This window comes from Pieris napi, chromosome 4 (genome assembly GCF_905475465.1).
Source record: "Pieris napi chromosome 4, ilPieNapi1.2, whole genome shotgun sequence".
NCBI classification, from domain to species: Eukaryota; Metazoa; Arthropoda; class Insecta; order Lepidoptera; family Pieridae; genus Pieris; species Pieris napi.
The window spans coordinates 11491484-11513779 of NC_062237.1; the positions used below are offsets into that span (position 1 = coordinate 11491484).

At 32.9% G+C, this 22296-nt stretch overlaps 1 protein-coding gene across 1 annotated transcript; it reads left to right on the plus strand.

Moving 5' to 3' along the window:
• Positions 1-21906, plus strand: LOC125048717 (ubiquitin carboxyl-terminal hydrolase 5). Its single transcript, XM_047647551.1, has 17 exons — positions 1-255; positions 2391-2510; positions 3353-3550; positions 5084-5190; positions 5899-6064; positions 7220-7387; positions 7967-8128; positions 10346-10449; positions 11318-11501; positions 12723-12934; positions 13589-13711; positions 14809-14923; positions 16346-16459; positions 17627-17774; positions 18308-18514; positions 20023-20132; positions 20859-21906. Exons 1-17 carry the CDS (start codon positions 127-129, stop codon positions 20925-20927), a joined length of 2436 nt encoding a protein of 811 aa, XP_047503507.1. The 5' UTR covers positions 1-126; the 3' UTR covers positions 20928-21906.
• Positions 21907-22296: the final 390 nt, after the last annotated feature.

Here is a 22296-nt window from a genome sequence, read left to right on the forward strand (position 1 = left end):
GTTGTCACTTCTAAGTTCTATATACATTATACTGTCAAATTTGAATTCTAATTCACAAATTACAATTACTGTATTCTCATTTCTTATTGTTAATTAATATTACCATTATTGCTCTATATTTGGCCTATGTATGAATCTTGTGAAGAAAGGATGGTGCCAATAGAACTTTTAACTCCGCATTTGTCCACAATAAAAATCCCAACATCCCAACAATTAGTCTATAAAGATGAATGTGTTCTTTCGTTCGACAACCCGGTGAGTTGCATTTTGTTTCTAACCTCCTTAGTTTTAGTTTGAAAAACAAATTACATATATGTATTATTATATCCAAATACATGAGTAACTGCCGAGACATACTATTTTAAGAATTAGATAAACCAAAGCAAACTACAATTGTGTTAACATGAAAAATACATCTTTATTTCTTATAAATATTCCTACTACATTAAATTTGTACCGTAAGTTTTGTTTTTGTTACGCCGGAACTATGATGTTATCATTAAAATGTTTAGTGTTCATAAAATTTTTCACTGCTTGATATAAATTTGCAACTGTATTAAATAAAGAAGTCCTGGTACCTTGCATTGAAAATGAACATAATATCAATGACAAAAATGTATCAAACATCACTGGTGACCAAAAAAGCACATTATACAGTATATCTTGAGTCACATATTTTTTTACTGCACCTTTCTTTACATTCATTGTATGTATTTTAGTCAAAATTACTAAAGATATAGTAATTGGTACAAAAAAGCATATAAAAGATATAATTACCATGTATAGAAGAATATTCTTGTTATTAATGATACAAATTCTCATGCACTCATCAGATTTTGGAATTCTTGCTGATTTCATTTGTGCATAGTAAAAATCTGAATTATTATTGTAGTTGTTTAATATGTTGAACACATTATTTAATACTACATCTATTTCACCTGTTGTATTTTTGTTAAACTCTAGATCCAGCGCCTGTGAAATATTTGGTCTTAGAATATATTTATGAATAGGTAGAGTATAGTTTGATTCACAGTCCCCATTTGTTAGGTCCAATAATGCAATACAGTTATCATGAAGGTTTCTCATTTTATTCAGAGATACTTCATGAGCATTCATTGGGTATAACATTAATGCTGTCACTATAGGCAGGATCCATTGTAAAAATATTGTTATGTAGGTATAATTAGATTTCACAAATGTTATAACTGAATTTAAATTTGTGTTTTGACTTCTTGAATCTTCTCTTAAATCCTGAACACTATCTCTATTTTTTTCTTCTTTTAAGTTTTGATAGTGCATATAGTTATCAATTACAAGGCTCAAAAAACTATTCACCAGAGATGTAACCAAAGGTCCATAGCCAAGTAATAAAGCCGAGAATCCACATGGGATTTTTTCAGTATGTGATGGCTTCAGCATTCTTGTATCAAATTCTTCCATGTTCAAATTTGCTGGTTCTAGAGAATAGACTGCCCGACATAAAAATGCCAATCCAATACAGATAAGAATAATATTTTGTGATAGTAACACATGGTAAAATTTACCATTTCTTCTTAACACTCTTCTTAAATTCAATAATGCAATGCTAACACCACTTAAAATTAGAAGTATTCCTAGATATAAGTCAACAGATTGAAACATGTTGTTAATGTGACAGTTTGTTTAAATATGCCGACAGTAGCCCCCATAGTTTGCAAAGTTTCTTGCCAGTGATAAGCTTATCAGTATGCAAATTATAGGGGCTTTTTTGAATCATCAAGTAACTTTTTCTACTTGAATATCTAATAGTTTTATGGTACTTGTATGGTAAAAATTGTACTAAACTTGATTAAAATGGCCTAATTCAAGTGGCAAGAGTATATTAGGCCATTCAAATTTTTTAAATTGGAGTTTGTCTCATTGTACAAGGCCCCTTAATAACAATACCAAAAGGGGCAGACACAGTTTTGCATCTATTTAATTGATAATTTATATGCAATCAGTGCCAAATCAAGGCAGTTTTCTTACTGTTTACCTTCACCATATGTGCAAGTGTTTTTTGCTCACATACAATGAAAATCTACCGATGTACACTCAAAGTTCAACTTATAGGTTTAAGAGTAACTTAACCACTGGCTAACATTGCAGGATTCTATTGTCTCTCTCTATTCTGTGAATTCTATTATAAGCTTGGCTTGGTTTTTGTTGTTGGGTTCTTTTGTGATCCGGACCAGTAATTACTCATTTACATTTAAGCTCAAGTCGTATTAATCCTTATTCAAATGAATAAGTTACTTATCACACATTTTGGTAAAATTGCTTTTAAATTCAGTCTGACAACATCAGAATCGTAGGGTATTGTTATATTATATTTTCTCAAATTGTTTCAAATTTTATTTCTATTATTGCAGGAGTCTGAAACAGGACTTTACGTTTCACTGACATCTTTCCTTGGCTTTGGTCGTAATTATGTGGATCATTACTATCAGAAGACGAAAAATGCTGTGTTCCTACATATTACTAGAAGCAAAGTAAGTAACAACACAAACTGTCAATTTTTATAACTATCAACTTATACAATTACGTACACATTTATATTTCATCAAATTGGAAATACATAGTACCTCCTGTTACCTTTATGTTAATATGCTATATACTAAAATAATAATAAAATAATGGGGCTTCAAATCTGCCTATTGTGCCTGACACATATCAATTAAAACTTTTGATGCAATCTTTACACCTCTCTGCTGCTGGCCCTTATATAATTTAATACATACACATTGTTTTACTGTCTATTAGAATGCATAATTTAAAAGAACTACCACATATCACAACTGTCAATTGTTGTTATTACAATAATCTTCAGCTGGAGGTTCTGGATTTCTCAAACGATATTTTTTGGGCAATGACTGCTTATTGCTTTATTTCAATTTAAAATATTGAAATGTGTAGTTACTAGATTTTTTTTTGGTTACTAAGCTAACTTATAGATTATGTATCCTCGTATTAAAAGAGACACGCACTCGGCAACGGGACGTTTTTTTACTGTATTTTATCCCCCCCCCCCACCCTCCTCTTTTCAGCAAAAAGCAAAGTACTGAAAAATAATAGTACATAAACGTATGACAATATATGTTAAAAAGTAAATACCTAATTACTGTTGACGTAAACACCAAATAAGAAAATCAAAGACCTCCCCCTCCCCCCTATATACTTGAACGGCTCCAACTCAGAAAACTGGGTTGACACCAACTACAGCTCACCTTTTTCTGGACACCCTTAGATACCAAAACGACTGCCTCAAAGAGACCTCGGGGCAGTTCTACCGTGACTACGAGATACACAAATTAATATTTCCACAACTTTTCAGGCTCTAGCAGCTCATGAGGATGCAGAGGAAACAGGCGATGGACCTGAGAAGAAAATAACTCGACTCGCGATTGGTGTTGAAGGAGGTTTTGACCCCGAATATGGAAAACGGAAGTACATATACACAGACCACTATAATGTGGTGGTGTTACCTGACTACCACGTGTTCCCGTGGCCTAATGATGCATTACCTGAAGTGGTAAGTCGGAAGGCTAGGTTTCATTTAGTATAAAAACTTTTAATATCTTTTTGCATGTTGAAGTCGGAATAAGTTTAAGGAATTTAATATTTTGACACTATCTGGTCAATATATTCTACTCGAAACAAACAGTTCTTTTTGCCGGTTTATGCCCTTGTTTATGGACTATAAATTTTGAGAAAGTTAAAAAATAATTACAATTTATTCATGTCCAAAGACTATCAGTAAACTGTAATAGTACTGTAATGGTAGTTACAGGGCTATTACTTGGGTAAAAAAATCGGTTTTCTGTAAAGTCGGTTTACTTACGATAGTTGAACGTGACAACGTCATAAGAAAATACTGATGGAATGGTTGTATTATTAAAATAAAATATTAATTCTATTTGTTTGATAGATATTTTGTATGGATATAAAGAAGGTAAAGAGAAATCACAATTGAATTGATCGATTACGATATAATTGATGTAATACGATATATACTTTATATACATTAAAGATGTTGAACGCTGCCAAACGCGGAGGCCGATTGTGCCTCTTTGTCGCTTGTTTCGCGCTCTCGCTTGCACTTCAAGCCTTAAATGGAACGCCTCAGAGCGAGGTAACGCCGCATGCGTCATGTTTTTTAGTGCGTGCAGCCGGCTCCTTCGAATTATAAGACGTTGTCACGTCAAAATGTGCTTATGTTCAAGCAATAATATTTCAAGTAATATTTATCAAAAATCCCATTGAATGGTTATAAGAATTCCAATTCAGAACTATGTACTCAATATATGTATATAATATGTATGCAACTGTTATAGTATTCTACTTTTTAAATTAACTATGTGACCTATGTACTTGAAAATTAACCTATGTGCGGACGGCATAAAATACTAAACATAGGCTATGTTCACATGTAACGCGCGTTAACGCGCGTCAACGCGCGATCAAATTTGAAGAGCGTTCAGATGATGAGCGCTAACGCGCGTTGCGAGAGTACTCGTCAGTCTAGTTCGGTAGAACGTAGAAAATGGACGTGGAAGAGGCTATTATTTTGTGGTTATATTATAAAGAAAAATATAGAAAAAGAAAACGTACACCAATGTGTATGTTGGATGAACCCAATGGTTCATCCAATTTTGAAAAAAAATACAAATTATATTATATTTTTTATACAAATTTGCTATATTCCAACTTGCTGACCTTTTTTCTACTTCATCGATTAGTAAGTCGATGTCAATATCTTCAATTTCACTCATTTTAAAAGCGAAAACAAAATATAATTACGAAAATTAAGAAAATTACATGCGATCGCGATGAAAGCGCGCGCTCATCTGAACAGCAAACGGACATTACATTAATATCAAAGCGCGCGTCAACGCGCGATCACCTGCGTCTAGAGACTTTTTCTCTGAGCGCCGCGTTGACGCGCGTTATCGCGCGTTAACGCGCGTACATGTGAACAGTTGTATGAAAATACTATAATCTCTAGTCGCGCGATTTGAAAACGCGCGTCAAGTTTTTGCCATCTGAACATAGCCATAATCTTCAGGTCAAGATGTCGGTTCAAGGAATCATAGATGCGCAATCTCCCTTCAAAATAGCCGAAATGGCTGCATTGCAAGGCACTTGGGATGGAGAGAAAAGAGAGGTTTCCGTGTAAGTAAATTTCTTAACGTTTCTAGACAGACATAAGACATAATATTTATTGCAAAAAAAAACAAACACACAAACACATATTCAAAAAAAAAAAAAAAAAGAGATCAAAAATTTTTTTTTTAATTTAAAAAGAATCCCTTTTCCCATTCGGTTCGTTTCGAGTGTGTAATGCCTTGGCTCAGCATCATGCTGAGGAGCAGAATGTTCCACAGCGCTGGTCATTCTGCCAGAGTCCACAGCAGCTAGTTTGCGCCTCAGTCGCAAAAAAAGAAGGAAAAGTGATTTAAAAAATACTTAGTAGAAAAAAAAAGTTACCAGTGTACATAATGAAGTCTTGTGTAAAGGTGTATAGTAAAATTAATAAAAATGTAAATTAAATTAAATGTTAAAAATAAGAATAATTGTTAAGAAGTAGAAGTTTCTAGGGATTACTAGTTCGGATTGAACAACTTTTATTCTGGATGCTATATAAAATCAGGAATCAATACGACTATCAATTAAATGTGATGGAATTGTTGACTTAATTTGTTTTAAAATGTCTATGACGTAATCCTTTAATATAGAGTACACCCGCAAAGGCCGGCAACGCACCCACTAAAACATGAGTCAAGTGAAATAACTTTTTCTATATATACATTTATATTATATTCATAATTCGACCAGTGCTTAGCCAATAGCCAACCATTTCATATAATTTTTCAATTTCAGACACTCAGTCAACCTCAAACAGCTAGACAACGGTGTGAAGATACCACCGTCGGGTTGGAAGTGTGAAAAATGTGACCTCACTACCAATTTGTGGCTAAATCTAACAGATGGATCTATTCTGTGTGGCCGAAGATTCTTTGACGGTTCCGGCGGAAATGACCACGCAGTGAGTTTTAACGCTACTTTCAAGTGTTACGTAACGAATTTCTAGTCATGTAAAGCGTTACAGGGGGAAGGGGGGTTTTAAACTACGTGTTAATTAAATGTTTTTAATAAGATTAACGTGATTAAAGTAATAACAAAGTTATTTTAGCGACTTACGCGTATAATTGTGACGTGACTAAGGTAAAAAAGGTCACTTGGTGGGCACGTAACGTACTGGGGGGAGGGGGATTTAGAAAAACGTTACAGCGTGGTTCAAGGGGGGCTTAAAAAATTCCAATAAATGCGTTCGGTAATACTTGAACGCTCCATTTTATCGATTGTCAAGGACACTTTTTATTTTTTTTTGAATTCGTACTTTTATTCTTCTCTATACCTACTTACTGGCCTTGACAATCTACTAGCGACATCCTTGATGCTATTCATGTAAAATTGTATTTCTTTGGCATCACAGCTTACTATTACTCTAGATTTAAATGAGGTGTCAATTTTTTTTATTAAGTTTTCACTAAGGACCTACTAAACTTGACCGAATGAAATACGTATATATAAAAAACTCCTTTTTTGCTATTTGATATTTAAAACATTTTTTGACGTGATAACGTCTTTAAAATCGTTTTAGTCGGGTGACATGTTCAGAAACTTGTGTCACACCAAAACCTCACGAGCGCGATCGCAGGTATAACGAGAGAGAGAGACGGACCGATCTCCCGTCTCATCTCGAGCGCTGCCAGTCATTCCGTGAATGTATGAAGAAAAATGTATATCATAGTCGAATAAGTAAACTTGTCATTTTACACCCGAAATTTATCATCAAAAGTGTGAATAAAACGATAGATGTAATTTAAAATTTGAAAAAATTGTTATCTTCATTAATTCCTTACTTCCCAAAAACTTATATCACCAATAAGACGTTATCACGTAAACATCTCGATCGTAAACCTACTTTACAAACAACCAATATTTTTTTTAATTACACATATTCACACTCACTTCCGACATATAATTTTCCAACTGTCAAACTTCACAGAGCATAGAGTTTGCACAATTCACAGACTATAAAAAACAAATTACACCTTACTAATAATAAAAACTAATTCACTAAATTCCTTGTACTTGTTAGTGATTTCCTTATAAATATTGAGTGCTTATCGATCAGGTGGAGCATTACCGAAAGACCGGCTACCCTCTAGCGGTCAAATTGGGAACTATAACAATAGATGGCAAGGGAGATGTGTTTTCATATGCTGAAGATGATATGGTGGAAGACCCGTACTTGGCTGATCATTTGAAGCACTTCGGTATTAATGTACAACAATTGCAGAAGGTATGTTTGAATAAATATAAACCATAGACATATTAGATACAGCCACTGGTGTGATGTTTCTACACCCTAAAGTGAAGATCCTCGACCAGTATCTCAATAGCTCTTTTTTTCATAAAAAAATAAATCAGTGGCGATACAACCTCTTTAGGTCTTGGCCTCAGATTTCTGAATCTGTTTCATGATCATTTTTAAATCTAATAGGGAAGTAGGTGATCAGCCTCCAGTGCCTGACACACGGCGTCGACTTTTTGGGTCTAAGGCATGTCGGTTTCCTCACGATGTTTTCCTTCACCGTTCGAGCAAATGTTAAATGCGCGCATAGAAAGGAAGTCACAGCCGGGGATCGAACCTACGACCTCAGGGATGTGAGTCGCACGCTGAAGCCACTAGGCCAACACTGCTCTAGCCCTTTTTATAATGTATTCCCGTTAGATGACTGTTTGTGATAAAAAAATATTGTGAAAAATGAGATTTAAATTGATACTTTTTTTGAAAAAAAAAAAAAACTAAACAACTTAAAAATGGGTCACTTTAGCAACATAACACATCAACATTTAAATATTTACGTTTTCTGTTCAGACTGAGAAATCAATGGTGGAATTGGAATTAGAATTGAACCAGAAAACCGGTGAATGGAATACGCTTCAAGAGAGTGGGAGTGAACTGCAACCTCTGAACGGGCCAGCTCTAACCGGATTGAATAACCTGGGAAATTCGTGTTATATCAACTGTGTGATGCAGGTGAGTGAACGAATGATTCGAACGATAAACTTTTTGCTTCGGCTTAGAAACGTACCGTATAGGTATGTTATCTAAAGCTGGCGGCTTCAACACATTTACACTTTGTGCTTGTGTAGTGTCTGTGAATAAGCGCGAGACGTGATGTCAAACTGAAATACAATCACAAATACATCATGAAAAGACTGTCCGTCTCTCTCGCGCTCGGTCAAGCTTATGAGTATAAATGAGACAGTTATTGTTTTTCTTTTGCTACTGTTTATGTTGATCTTTACTGTTTGATATTATTATTATTTTATACATGTTGATCTTTTTTCAAATATTACCAGTGCAATCTCGTGAAATGGTGCACAATATTTTTAATTATTTAAGCATCTTAATAAAAACAGTTTAATGAAAAATTTTTATATTTAATTACACATCAGATGCGACTGGGTTTTCTAAGAGGAGTATTGAAAGAATAGTTAGTGAAGTGTGTTGAGCTAGATGGAGCTTATGTCGAAAAATGAAAAATTATTTACACGAACTACTCTTTCACGTTCTTGGTCTGGCTTAGAACTTTTGGATCCACCCTCGTATGCACCTAATATATATACAGTCAAAACCGTTTATAACGACATCGTTTACAACGACCTATCGGTTATTACAACCAGATTGTACGGTCCCGTCCGAATCCCCAGTAAACTATTCAGTAAACAAACCGCTTATAACAACATCGGATACAGCGACATATCGCTTACAAGGACGAAATGTTATCGATATTCATCGGCTATAACGACCAAACGCTTCTTGTCTCAGCAAAACAAAACAATACAAACGATTTTAAATCTTATTTAGGGACGTTGAATGAATATTTAGGCATATTATTGTCTACGCACTTTCTCCCAACGAACAGTTTCAGCCAACAACAATTTCGGAGGCTCCTAACGCTTTGTTGCCTTTAACGAACAGTTTGATACTGGTGATACTCATACCTTGAGGAGTATGAAATACCTAATTATTTCGTAATAAATATTTTTGTTTCTTTTTTAACTCGTTTACATATTATAATATTAACATACCATATTATAACCCATACCTACCTATTCTAGATCGATAACTATGATAATATAACTTGTATGTATTGTACATACATATGAACTATACTTGTGTATATATAATATATGACATTGCTTATAACGACTATCGGATATAACGTCGGCAACTATACGGTCCCTTCAATGTCGTTATAACCGGTTTTGACTGTATATGTATTTGACACATTTTTATTTATTTACAACCCACCCAACCTTACTAAAACCAGAGTGGACTAAAATGTATAGCATGGCAAAAAAATCATATTTTGAAACATACTGTATGTGAAATTGCATTAGTGTGAGTACTGTGAACCCGCCAGCTTTCGATAACCGACCTATACGTAACAATTTATGTATTTTTTTTTAAACAAAATTTAAGATATTTAAAATATCTAAGCGTACTCAAAAAACCTTCTTGTAAAATCGCTGCTTTTATATTAAGTTGACTTAGGGTCCTTTGGGAAAAGGAAACATTCTTAAAGGGCCGGCAACGCATTTGCGAGCACTTTGGATTCCCCTACCCGTTATCCTCTGTTCTATAAAAAAAAAGTGGGCGTGTACTTATGTACGCGCGTGAGACGTTATACTTCTTTGGCATTATTAAAAATAGTTTTTGATTGCATGCAAATAATTAATTACAATTAAATAATCAAAGACTGGAAAAGGAGTCATTATAGTCAATAAAGTTCAGTTTACATTTGAAAAATTAAATAAATAAATATATATTACTATTCTCTCACATTAAGTGTAACATAAATTCTATTATTATTCGAATGTTATTTTTAAATTATGTCCAATGCCGTAGCATCTTTCTTGGGCAACTTCATTCTGTTAATTTTGTGTCACGGTGCGCGCGCATCGTAAAGTTTCACTCTCATCAATTTTTCATAGCGCGCCTAAAGAAGTATAACTTCAAAAGTAGTTTAGGTAAAATCTCGGCCGTACTGGTATCCGAATCGAAAAAAAAACCAGTTTACAGGCAAATTTATAAAACGTAAATTTTGACATATTTGACGGCGCTGACGACGGGATTGTGACTTGAGATACGAATTAGAATATGGACCATAGACAGGCGATATATATCTCTATTAACTGGAAAATAACATCTTCTAATGTGTAACGCTGGATCATTATTTAATTCCAGGTTTTATTCCGGATGCCAGATTTCGTCCAACATTTCGTAGATGGCGTTGGGGATATTTTCTCAAATCTCCCCGAAGATCCAGTCAACGACTTCAATGTACAGACGTTAGTTGTTTTTCACGTTATTTTAAAACCTGTCATTGTCTTAATGTCAATGTCAAAAATTTTGACAATTTACAAAACATACCATAGTTTAAAACTAAATAATGCGTAATTTTTTTTAAATATTCTAGTCATATGGCTTATCGGTGGTGTAACTATACCATCTAGGGCCCGTGGAAATTCTTATGATTGGGCAATGGGCCCTATGAGTAAAAATCGTCCCTACACAGTTTAACTTCAATAAACTTCGAGATTTGTATATAGTTGTATATGTCCCACTAATGAGCATAGGCCTCCTCTCTTAGGCGAGGGAATGGTCTGTAGTCCCCACGCTAGCCCAATGCGTATTGGAGACGTCACATTCATCCATAGAACATAATATCTCTTGGCCCTCTTGGGTCGGGGGCCCGTGGCAATTTGCCAGCCCTATCACCCTATTGTTACGCGACTGTGGCTTATCTTATGAAATATATAATTTTAATACTTATATTATAAAGATATGATTGGAAACTAATCAATCGACGATCTTTATATGACTAAGTTTAGACATAGACATAGCATTTATTACTCACGAAACACACATACAGAAACACACAAAAAAGTAGCCAAAAAAGAAAATGAAAAAAAAGGAATAATGTACATTTTAAGTGTGTAATGTGTGTGTGTGTGTTGTAACACACATTACAAAACCCCTGGTTCAGCATTGCTGTGGAGCAGACGTGTTCCACAGAGAGATTCTGCCAGAGACCACAACACGAGTTTACGAGTAATTATGAACAAACATACACGTCACACTCGCCTAATAGATAAATATTTTTCAATTGCAACAATATCACTTTGGAGATTAATTTTGATGTTTCGTAATTTCTAGGGCAAAAGTTGGCGTAGGCCTGATATCAGGTCGGTATTCCTTTCCCGGTGATGATAGCGGGTTCCAGCCAGGAATATCACTCCATATGTTCAGACAGCTTATTGGCAAAGGTCACCCTGAGTTTATGACCAAGAGGCAACAGGATGCGCACGAGTTCTATCTACATTTCCTTACTCTATTGGAGGTAATACCACATACAATTATTTCAAAGTTACGGAACAATTTATTTAAAACTAGATGAACTCGTGAACTTCGTATCACCTTCATATTTTTGTGTCTGTTGTTTCTGAAGGCACCTATAAATATATGACAACCAAGTGATACCTCTTTATTTCTAAAAATACATAGGAACAGATTTTATTGGAATATTCAACTGTAGTTTTTAGTATTTTTCTTTATTATTACTAATTTAAATCTTCTCTGGCCTTCCACAATCAATTCAAGACCAAAATTAGCTAAATCGGTTCAGCCGTTCTCGAGTTTTAGCGAAACTAACGAACAGTTAGTTTAATTAATGTGCAATTAATGTTTATACAAATAGAAGATTTACTTAAATTACAATTATTCTTTCAATTTACGTAATGAAAAGAAAAATAAACAGTGCTTTGATTGAACTGATTTGTTTTTATTATATTTATAATTCAATTAATATTTCGATTTTTCTATGCTTACGCAAATATTGCAGCTTTTGTGGGGCATTACTTGAATAAATTGTAAATTTACAATATTTAAATTAAAATATTAAAATTACTGCGATGTGGTGAATTGACATTAGAAATCGATTTTTAAAAATTTATTGTGGATACGTCAACATTATTTATATAACTTGACGTTTCGAGTGTTCTTATGCAATCACAGACCACCACGCCATAGATTCTTTTTAATTTGTTGATCTGGCTACAAGTCGATTGGGCAAAATCTTTGATAATTATAACTAAATTTTAAACTGCTTAGCAAATTGAACCTTAGTTAAATTGAATTAATGTACACATAACCTTTGATGACGGATCTGACAAATAGTAAACCTTACAGGGCAGCCATTTCAAAATAATATAATCATGTTAGTTTTTGTCATAACTATTTTAATTCATATTCTGTTATTATGAAAATTGGCATATAAGCAAACCAAAGGGTTTATTTTGAAAGAAAATAAGTTTAAACTACTTAGTTTTCTAGAAAAATCACATGATTCTATCAAAGCCGTCACTTTACCAACTGATTAATTTGAAATTTAAAACACATAGAATTTTTTATTTTATTTAACATAAATAAACTTAAACAGGGGAATGTAAATAGGTTTGGGACACACGGCTTATATATTTTATTGATTTTGATAACTTTACTAATATTAAATCTATAGAAACATTGCTACTGAATTTTTCAGCATTAAAATAACTATTTACAGCGCAACAGCAGGCACAAACCAAACCCCTCCGACTGTCTCAAGTTAGTCGTCGAGGAACGCATACAATGTACGGAGTCCCTCAACGTGAAGTACGTTCGAAGACCGGAACATTATTTGCCTTTGCCCGTTCCAGTCGCGGCGGCCACTAATGCCGCTCAAGTAAGGGAATACGAGGCAAGACGGGTGGAGGCAGAAGCTAGCGGACAGAGATTGTAAGCAAACTTAGCATTTTTTCTTAATTTTTATTAACATATGTACTAAAAAAACTCTTTAATCTTTGTCTACTATATGGATAAAGAGTAAACAACTATGAGTATTTCTCTATTAAAATAACCAATATGTTTAATCTTATATTCAAATACGTATTCGAGCACTGTTAAATATGTCAAACATCATACAGAAAAAAAAATTGACAGCTCTTTTAACAAGATTTAAGTTGTTTTTGACGTTCTAGAATAGGGTAGCTTAGTATTGTCTTTTATTGACATAACCTTTACATATTTAAAGAAAAAAACTTTTTAAACGGATTAAAGTTATGTATTATTGTACAATTATTTAACATAATTATAAATTTATCCGACGTTTCGCGTGCTTTACAGCGTGCGTGGTCACGGTGACTGATGACAAAATGTGTTGGATGTAAATATCACAGCTGTAGAGAAAGTTGCATTATCTGTATTTATTTCCCCGGAGTTGGTATCATGGGTCTGTATCGGAGACTCAAAAGGACTTCAAAAAAATTTGAGATGTATGAGGGAATTTCCAGAAAATTTATCAGAGAAATTCGAGAGTGATTTTTAGGGTTGGACATTTCAAAGGTCCAATATTTATCGCCTAATCCACAATTCAAGAATAAACTATTTCAGAGACCCATCACAAACAGTCCGTCCGAACATCCCGTTCAAGGCTTGCCTCGACAGCTTCATGAGGGAAGAGTCCATTGATCAATTCTTCAGTTCCGCTGTTAATAAGAAGGTCACAGCTAAGAAGTAAGTCAATTATGATTAGTTAATCTGTTTAAATAAATTATTATTTATCCATATTTTATTTACGTACAAGAGAAGAGCGTACCAATTCTTAAAAGGCCGGCAACGCGCTTGCAAGCTTTCTGGCGGTGTGAGTTTCCATGGGCAGTATCACTTAACATCAGATGAGCCTCCTGCCTGGTTGCCTTCTGTTAAAAAACTTACATTACACAAAAATAAATATATTTAATTTTAAGATTACAACTGTAGTGCTGTGTACGTTATTTTGTCTCTTTATTTTCTATCGGCATTATATGTGCCAAAATTCTTTGTTTTTTAAATTATTTCAATTTTAATTGGTATTACTTGCACGGGTTTTATCATGAAGATGCCTTGATATCGCAAAATGAATAAAATAAGTAAAAAAATTCAACATAATTTTTGGTGCAGCAAAAGCCGTCAGGCGAAAATATCAGATTACACGCAAATAGCGTTCAAATAAGAACTGTTTTTTATATAATAACTAAAACTAGTGTGAAAAAAAAATTTCTTTTTCCAATACAGATTTTTCTTCTTTCCATTTAACGACTACTCTTTATAACATCAAAATATGCGAGAGATAGAGTTTACACTGTATTTGATTGTCCTTATTTTAACATGTGTGTGTGAGAGCAAACATAAAGTTTTATGTACACGCGTAAGAAGTTATACTTCAATGGCATTATTAATAATACATGCGGATAGTTAATCTCAATTGTATTGAAGCACTTAGGAAGGTTGATGAGCACAGTTTTATCACAAATATTTTCTAATATTAATTAGTATTGATTTAAATATTCAATTTAAATCACTTCTGATTACAATTCAGACGCACATATAAAATTCGCACTTGTAGGTATAATGAAAACAAAATGAAAACACGTGTTTTAAATGTAGAAACTCAAACCATGTGGATAAATATTATAAATATAAATACACAGTGAACAGAGGTGGCGTGCCAACATGCGCCACTTACTTCATTCTGTTAATTTTGTGTCACGGTGCGCGCGCATCGTAAAATTTCACTCTCATCAATTTTTCATAACGCACCTAAAGAAGTATAACTTCAAAAATATTTCCAGGATCACTCGTTTAGGGACATTCCCGGACTTCTTGTGGATTCAGTTGAAGAAATTCACTATCAAAGAAGACTGGACGCCCGCAAAGCTTGATGTAGAAGTTGATATGCCGTGGGAGGTAATTTATTAATTAAATTAATTAACTATATATAAATTAATTGCTGTTCGTTTGTCTCTCTATAACTCGAGAATGGCTAGATCGATTTAGTTCATTTAGATCTTGAAATATTTGTGGAAGTTCAAGGAAGGTTTAAATGGATAAAAATAATAAGTAAAGAGATCTAGTTATTTGTCTTTTAGAAATAAAAAATTGTTACTTGGTTGTCATATATTTATAGATGCCTTGAAATTTGTGTTTCATATCCATACTGTGAGGTCCTATCTCTTTGGTCTGTTATAAAAAAAATCATTAAGTTTTGACACAAATCAAATTATGTTCTTGATACAAAGTTCACTAGGTCATCTTGTATTATATGCTATGGAATACTGGTAATTTTTGTATGCACTGGTTAGTGTAGTTTTATTAGATCCTGATATTATAACCATTCAATTGTAATATATTTACATTTCAAATATTTTTGATAGAATTTTTAAAAAACTAGGAGGCACAGGATTTTAACGAATTAAACAGTACTTATCAGGAGCTGGATATATTCGGTAGTAGGCTGATCGGTTTTAAAGAAAGCATTGTTAAGTGCCTATCTAGTACCTAATCTGTTATTCATTTGGGTTTTTTTTAAGTTACTAGTATTTTCATTTTATATATAATTTTAATGTTTTTATTGTAACATTTATATTTACTAAAGTTGTCATATATCTTAGAAATAAACCTTGTAACATATAATGTAAATATAGTATTATGTGGTAAACTTCAAGAAATAAATAAATATTAATAAATTAAAAAATGCAATACACTAGTAAAAAGCAGAAAAGTTTAGCGGAAATGTAATAACGATACCCCGTTATACCCCGAATATCAGCCATTGATTTTAAGTATAATAAAAAAAAGGGTGCGTGTACTTATGTATGCGCGTAAGAAGTTATACTTCTTTGGCATTATTAAAAATAGTTTTTGATTGCATGCAAATAATTAATTAGAATTAAATAATCAAAGACTGGAAAAGGAGTCATTATAGTCAATAAAGTTCAGTTTACATTTGAAAAATTAAATAAATAAATATTTATTATTATTCTCTTACATTAAATGTAACATAAATTCTATCATTATTCGAATGTTGTTTTTAAATTATGTCCAATGCCGTAGCATCTTCCGTAGGCAACTTCATTCTGTTAATTTTGTGTCACGGTGCGCGCGCATCGTAAAATTTCACTCTCATAAATTTTTCATAACGCGCCTAAAGAAGTATAACTTCAAAAAGGATGTTTCCAAAAGTAGGCGTTAAATATTAGAAGTTTTGTTTTATCGAACAATTTTCTAATTGGGTAGCGAAAGCCTAATTTAAGTAGTTTTTGGCCTATAACCTGAAAGTGCCACTAAATTGCCTTTAATTTTAGATAATTACCTTGTTAATGTTTTTAGATAGACCTAAAGAGTTTGCGAGGTCATGGACCACAGCCAGATGAGACCCTTTTACCGGAATCGAGTCCAGACACTCCCGCGCCGGTCTACGATGAAGCTTTGCTGGCACAGTTAGTGAGTATGAAGAATTAGTGATAGTTTCCCCACGGCTCCACCAGAAATAGCCCGAGGCAGGACACGGTGACTGAGGCCTTGACCTCATTCCGCCACGCGATCAGCTGTTTAAATCACGGCCCCCTGTGGTCATAAATGGCACATGAACTAAGGCACATCAACCTAACTTAAATGTGCTTTTAAGAGATTTTTTGACATTGCCCAAACGGTTTTTACTTGAGATGCCAATTGGAATACGGGCTTTAAAAAGTTAGCCCAGCCCTACTGGTCATAGTAATTCAATTTCTTTTCCTCAATATTATTTATTTTCATTATTTCCTATTTTTACAGTAATTTAACAACCTTGATTTTTTTTATTAGATGTATAAAATTATAATTCATATAAACATAAAAAGTAATTCTATGGAAATAAATATTGTACATGCCAAATAAATCCATAAAAACATATCTTTTAGTATAATTAAATTCTTCAGTATAATTCTTCAGGGTCAAATCTGACCCAAAAAATAGCAACGTGTGTTTAAAGACCTTATGAAGGTTAATATTAATACAATTAAAAGCTATTAATGTAAAAGTTAAACTAAACACAATGTAAATAAAACAAGTAAAAACTTAAACCTTTTTATAACTATGTAATTATAAATAATGCAATTCTTGTGAATTCAGCCAGTGTGCGCAAGAAACGCGTAAATGTTATCTGATTATATTTTTATTAACATTTAAACCTAGTAACGCCTGACGTATTAATAAAAGCCAATTTGTTTTTTTTTAAATAAATTTTTCAGATTTTAATATAGTATTGTCTTTTATTGACATAACCATTACACATTTATAGAAAACACTTTTTTACCGGATTGAAGTTATGTATTATTATAAATTTACAATTATTTTACATAATTTTAAATTTAACCGACGTTTCGCGTGCTTTAGAGCGTGCGTGGTCACGGTGACTGAAGACAAAAGGTGTTGAATGTCAAAAAGTATCACAGCTGTAGAAAAAGTGGCATTATCTGTATTTATTTCCCCGGAGTTGGTATCGACTAAAAGATGGAGGGTTTTGGCAGAAATGGAGGACACCGTGAGCCACAACTCTACATCAAATAATACTTAACTTCAATCCGGTAAAAAAGTGTTTTCTTTAGATTTTAATGTGTTCATTATTTTTAGTTGGACATGGGTTTCCCAATAGAGGCGTGTAAGAAGTCCCTCTACTTTACAAATAACTCCGGCATGGAGGCTGCGTCTAACTGGCTCATGGAACATATGACTGACTGGGACTTTGCCAACAAGTTTGAGCCGCCCGGATTTAAATCAGGTAATATGGCAATCTAATATATAAAATTCTCGTGTAATTCGTTCCCATACTCCTCCGAAACGGCTCGACTGATTCTTATGAGAATGGGCTACTATCTATCTTTCAAACCCCTTAGTGATGAGGGGTGTCCAATCCAAAAAAAAATACTTTTTTAATTTTTAGACAATTTTTTTGTTTTTATTTTTTTTATGGTACAACATACAAAAATACATACAACCCTAAATTTTCTCCCCTCTACGATCAACCCCTATATTTATTATAGCAGATAGTTATTTTTATTGAACTTAAAAAAATATTTAGAAATAATATACATGGCAAAACAACGTTTGTCGGGTCAGCTAGTTAATAAATAATATTTTTGTATAGCTCGGAAAATAAGTTTTTTTTGTAGCTTATTTTTGGCCTATTAACTTATAAAATAAAATCGTCCGACTTTTTCGTTCTTTATCTTTAAATTTTGAAAAACGTTTTTTTTTTGTATCGCACTTCGTTTTCGAGAGTCGAGACTGACATACAATTATTTTGACTCATAGACAATGCGGTGACAGTGGACCCAGCGAGCGTGGAACAGATAATTGGCATGGGCTTCACAGCAGCCCAAGCGGCCAAAGCTCTCCAGGCCACGGAAGGGGACGTTGGCCGAGCTCTGGACTGGATCTTCAGTCGGGCAGAACAACTGGATGTTGACGAAGAAAGTGTCCCGAAAGACAATAATTTCGGATGCAGGGATGGTGAAGCGAGTAAGATCTTTTAATCACTACTACGATGTTTAATTCCATAGAATTCTGACATTTCATAAGTGTTGCTAGTGAAAAAAGTTCTTCACCGAAAAAGGGAAAAATTTGACTTATTTGAATGCAATAAAAAAAATGTGACATTATACAAAAATAACAAATATTTCAATATCACGAACAATATGTCGAATTAACTTAATTTCTTTATTTGTTTCTTTAGCTGGCATCACGGCCTACTAATTCCAGGTCCTTTTTAATAAAACAAAATGTTATCTTAGCTTGTGCGTTTTTTACTGTTAGTGATGAAAAGGGACGTAATTATCAGTCGCCGTAAAACCACTTTAATGTGGAGCACCGCACTTAATAAAATGGATACATTCACTAACAAATAAAATGTATGTATAGACTCAGATGTTCAGACTATTGTAGTGTTGAAATTGAAAAATGTGACCGGCCAAAAAGGTTTGCCATCTCTGACATTTCAAAAATGATAGCTGACAGAATTCTATGGAATTAACAATCAAAGTATAAGTAATTTTGTTTACAGACTTAGGTTTAATTACTAAGTCAGGCTAGATTGTAATATCCAATGTCTCAGTGAAGAGAATTAAAAAAAAAATTGTCTTAATTTTTTTACCAATACATATTAATGTTGGTAGGTAGGTGATTAGCCTTCTGCGCCTGCACGGCGACTCTTTGGCTCTAAGGAAAGCCGAATTTTCTTCGATATCTTCCTTCACTGTATGAGCTAGTTTTAAATGCGCCCATAGAGAGTTCATTACACACATACAATCTCAAGGATGAGAAGCGCTAAAGGCAACACTGGATTAATGTATATTTGATTACATTTCTTAATAAAACTTCCGATTTTCCTAAAAAGAGAACCAGGGTGGTATCACTTCTTCATAATCTATCTAATATATAAAATTCTCGTGTCGAAATGTTCGTTCCCATACTCCTCCGAAACATTCATATATGTATGCATTATGCATATTAAGTCTGAGAATCGGATAACATCTATTTTTCATCCCCCTACATTTTTATTTTCTAGACAAAACATTTCAGCATACAAAAATACATACAACCCTTAATTGTCACCCCTCTACGATCAATCCTTCCTAGAAATAATATACATTTCAAAACGTTTGCTAGGTCAACTACTATTCTATATAAATAACCAGATCATGAACTATATTCTTATTTACCCGGCATTTCATTTATTCATATTTAGTACCAAGATGATGTCGAATAACGTAACAGAACATAAAAAAGTAATTTAGCACAGTAATTTAACATTGTAAAATGCCTTGGCAATTTAAAGAGTGACGGGGAATTAATTGCCAGTTCTTCTCCTACGCTCTGCGGCTCTTAAGAACTGGCGGTAAATTTTTAATGTAATTTTTACTGAGATTCATATAAATTAATTGACCTATATGAATAAATGATGTTCTAATTTTTATTATTATAACTCATGACTCAATCCGGACTGACTATATGTATTCTATATCTTTAAGGGTACAAACTGGTGGCGTTCATATCTCACATGGGCACATCGACAACTGTCGGCCATTACGTATGTCATATATTACGTCAAGACGCATGGGTTATATATAATGACAATAAGGCAAGTATCTTCAGTTTAACCGTTAAATTTACATAAAGCTGTTGAAAGATTGGGATAGTTATATCTTAATAATGAAAGCAAGGCGTGATGTTATTTTGAAGAAAAAAAAGCAATAAGTATCTAAAATGTGTATTGTAAGAAAAAGAACAATAGACACAAATAAAAAGTTAAGGAATAATTAATAATGGCACCATAGACAAACATATACGACTTCATTATTAATTAAACTACCCAGCAAGCGCATTCAAATTGAGGAAAGCTATCAAAAGCAATCAAAAGCAATTTTCCCTGCTTTTTCTAAAAAAAAAATATTATTAGCTCCTATTCATTATAGCCATGTTAAATGATAATTTAGTTTAAAGAAACATTTTTTTTAAATTCGGTTCTGTTTAAGTTTAAAACTACTATATAGTTTGTGCTTTAAAAATCATTTATATTATTAATATGGACTAGTAATAATATTGAACACAGCCGCAGTATTAACGTGCTCACCCGACCTACAACAAACACTAACTTTCTACCTTAGGCTTTGAACCCGGGACTTCATGTAGGCGAATAAGTTAGTTAATCTAGTAATAGTCACGTCCCTAATAATGTTATTTTACAACCATTCAACAATCTAAAAGCATATTGTAATAAATCAATCAAGTCACAATTATGCAAATTCAGTTAATCTGTTGAGAACAGAAGAACATTTATATTTTTTAATTATATTTCTTTCACCAGGTGGAGTTGTCACTGAATGCACCCAAAAATCTTGGATATCTTTATCTATACCAGCGTATTGAGCCTTAACTTAAGTGATATGATGTGATCAAAAACCGCATTTGAATATAACTTAAATGGGCAAAAATGTGAATTTATTTTCCAGAAGTGATTTATCTGTAGACAATCGCTTCGTCTAGTATTCTTCAAATGTCATAATTCGATTGACATAAAATTCAGTGTTGGGAACAAATGTAAAAATAAATTCTACTTGACGCTGCCAAAAAAATGTTTAACTTTTATAAATCTACTTGCAGTGCTGCTATGATACAAATCAGTCATGTAAAGTATTGTCTCTGGTATTGCAAAAAAAAAACGTTTTTACTATGTGTATAAAAATTGACTCATGCCAATTATAATGCATTTGTGTATTAAAATAAAAATACTAATAAATTCTAATGTTTTTTTGCCTCTAACGGTATCACTGCATTGTGTTACACTACATTGTATAAACAAAATTTTATCCTTTGTATAACTTGAAATAACAGGTCCAATAATCCAACATGGTCTAAATGTGAACTATAACAGTAATATACTTACCCCCGTATTCATAAATACTAAATCAGTATACTATACCTTTTTAAATAAAGTACTCATGTGTCATTTGTCATCACAGCGTAATCACAATGTGAAAGAAAGAGATCCGATAATTACTAGGTTGTGCTGTGACCAAAGTACTTATTAATATATTTTCAACTGTTTTTATCCATTTGCTCTGTTATTTGTATGTACTTTAGTCTTTTCTATGAGTTAAAAATATTTATTTTTGTTTCTCTTATGCAAAAATATGCCACTAGTGTGATCTGGAATCTATATTTTTTTTACAAAAGTTGGCAATAAAATTAAATTTGAAAAGTCTGATACTTATAGTTGTCACAAGTTTTGAGCTTTTAAATAATAATACTAACATGAATTGTATAACTGTATTTTATAGGTTTATTTATATAAAGTTTGCCTATATTAACTTCAGAATCGTATGTAAAAACAACAAATAAATTATTGTCTTAAATTTGATTTTTTTTTAAATTTATTTACCAACAAATAGTTGATATTGATAAAACTTTTAATTACTCTAAGTAATAATCAAGTGGGAATGCCCTTTATGGCTTAAATGTATGTAAGGGATGATCACTTCTGTGCTGAGATATTGTTTATATTGATCTTTGACTTGCCAGTTTTCTCATGATTTCATTTACCAAGCGTTTATTTATTTATTTACACTTTATTACCTTATACAAAAACATACGTATAAAGGAAGCAGGTTACATATTAAGTTATAAGGCAACTGGCGGCTTTATAGCTAACAAGCGCTTTCTTCCAGGCAACCCTAATATGGAACAATAAAAAAGAAACACCTACAGAGAGTAAAGCTCAAGTGCATAAAGAATTAACAAAATTA

Bases quoted from the DNA above. Each gene is read 5' to 3' on its own strand.
- LOC125048717 (XM_047647551.1), top strand. From the start codon at position 127: ATGTATGAATCTTGTGAAGAAAGGATGGTGCCAATAGAACTTTTAACT. The intron at 13,712-14,808 runs GTAAGTCAATTA...AAATATTTCCAG, and splicing joins AAGAAGGTCACAGCTAAGAA to GATCACTCGTTTAGGGACAT. The intron at 16,460-17,626 runs GTGAGTATGAAG...CATTATTTTTAG, and splicing joins AAGCTTTGCTGGCACAGTTA to TTGGACATGGGTTTCCCAAT.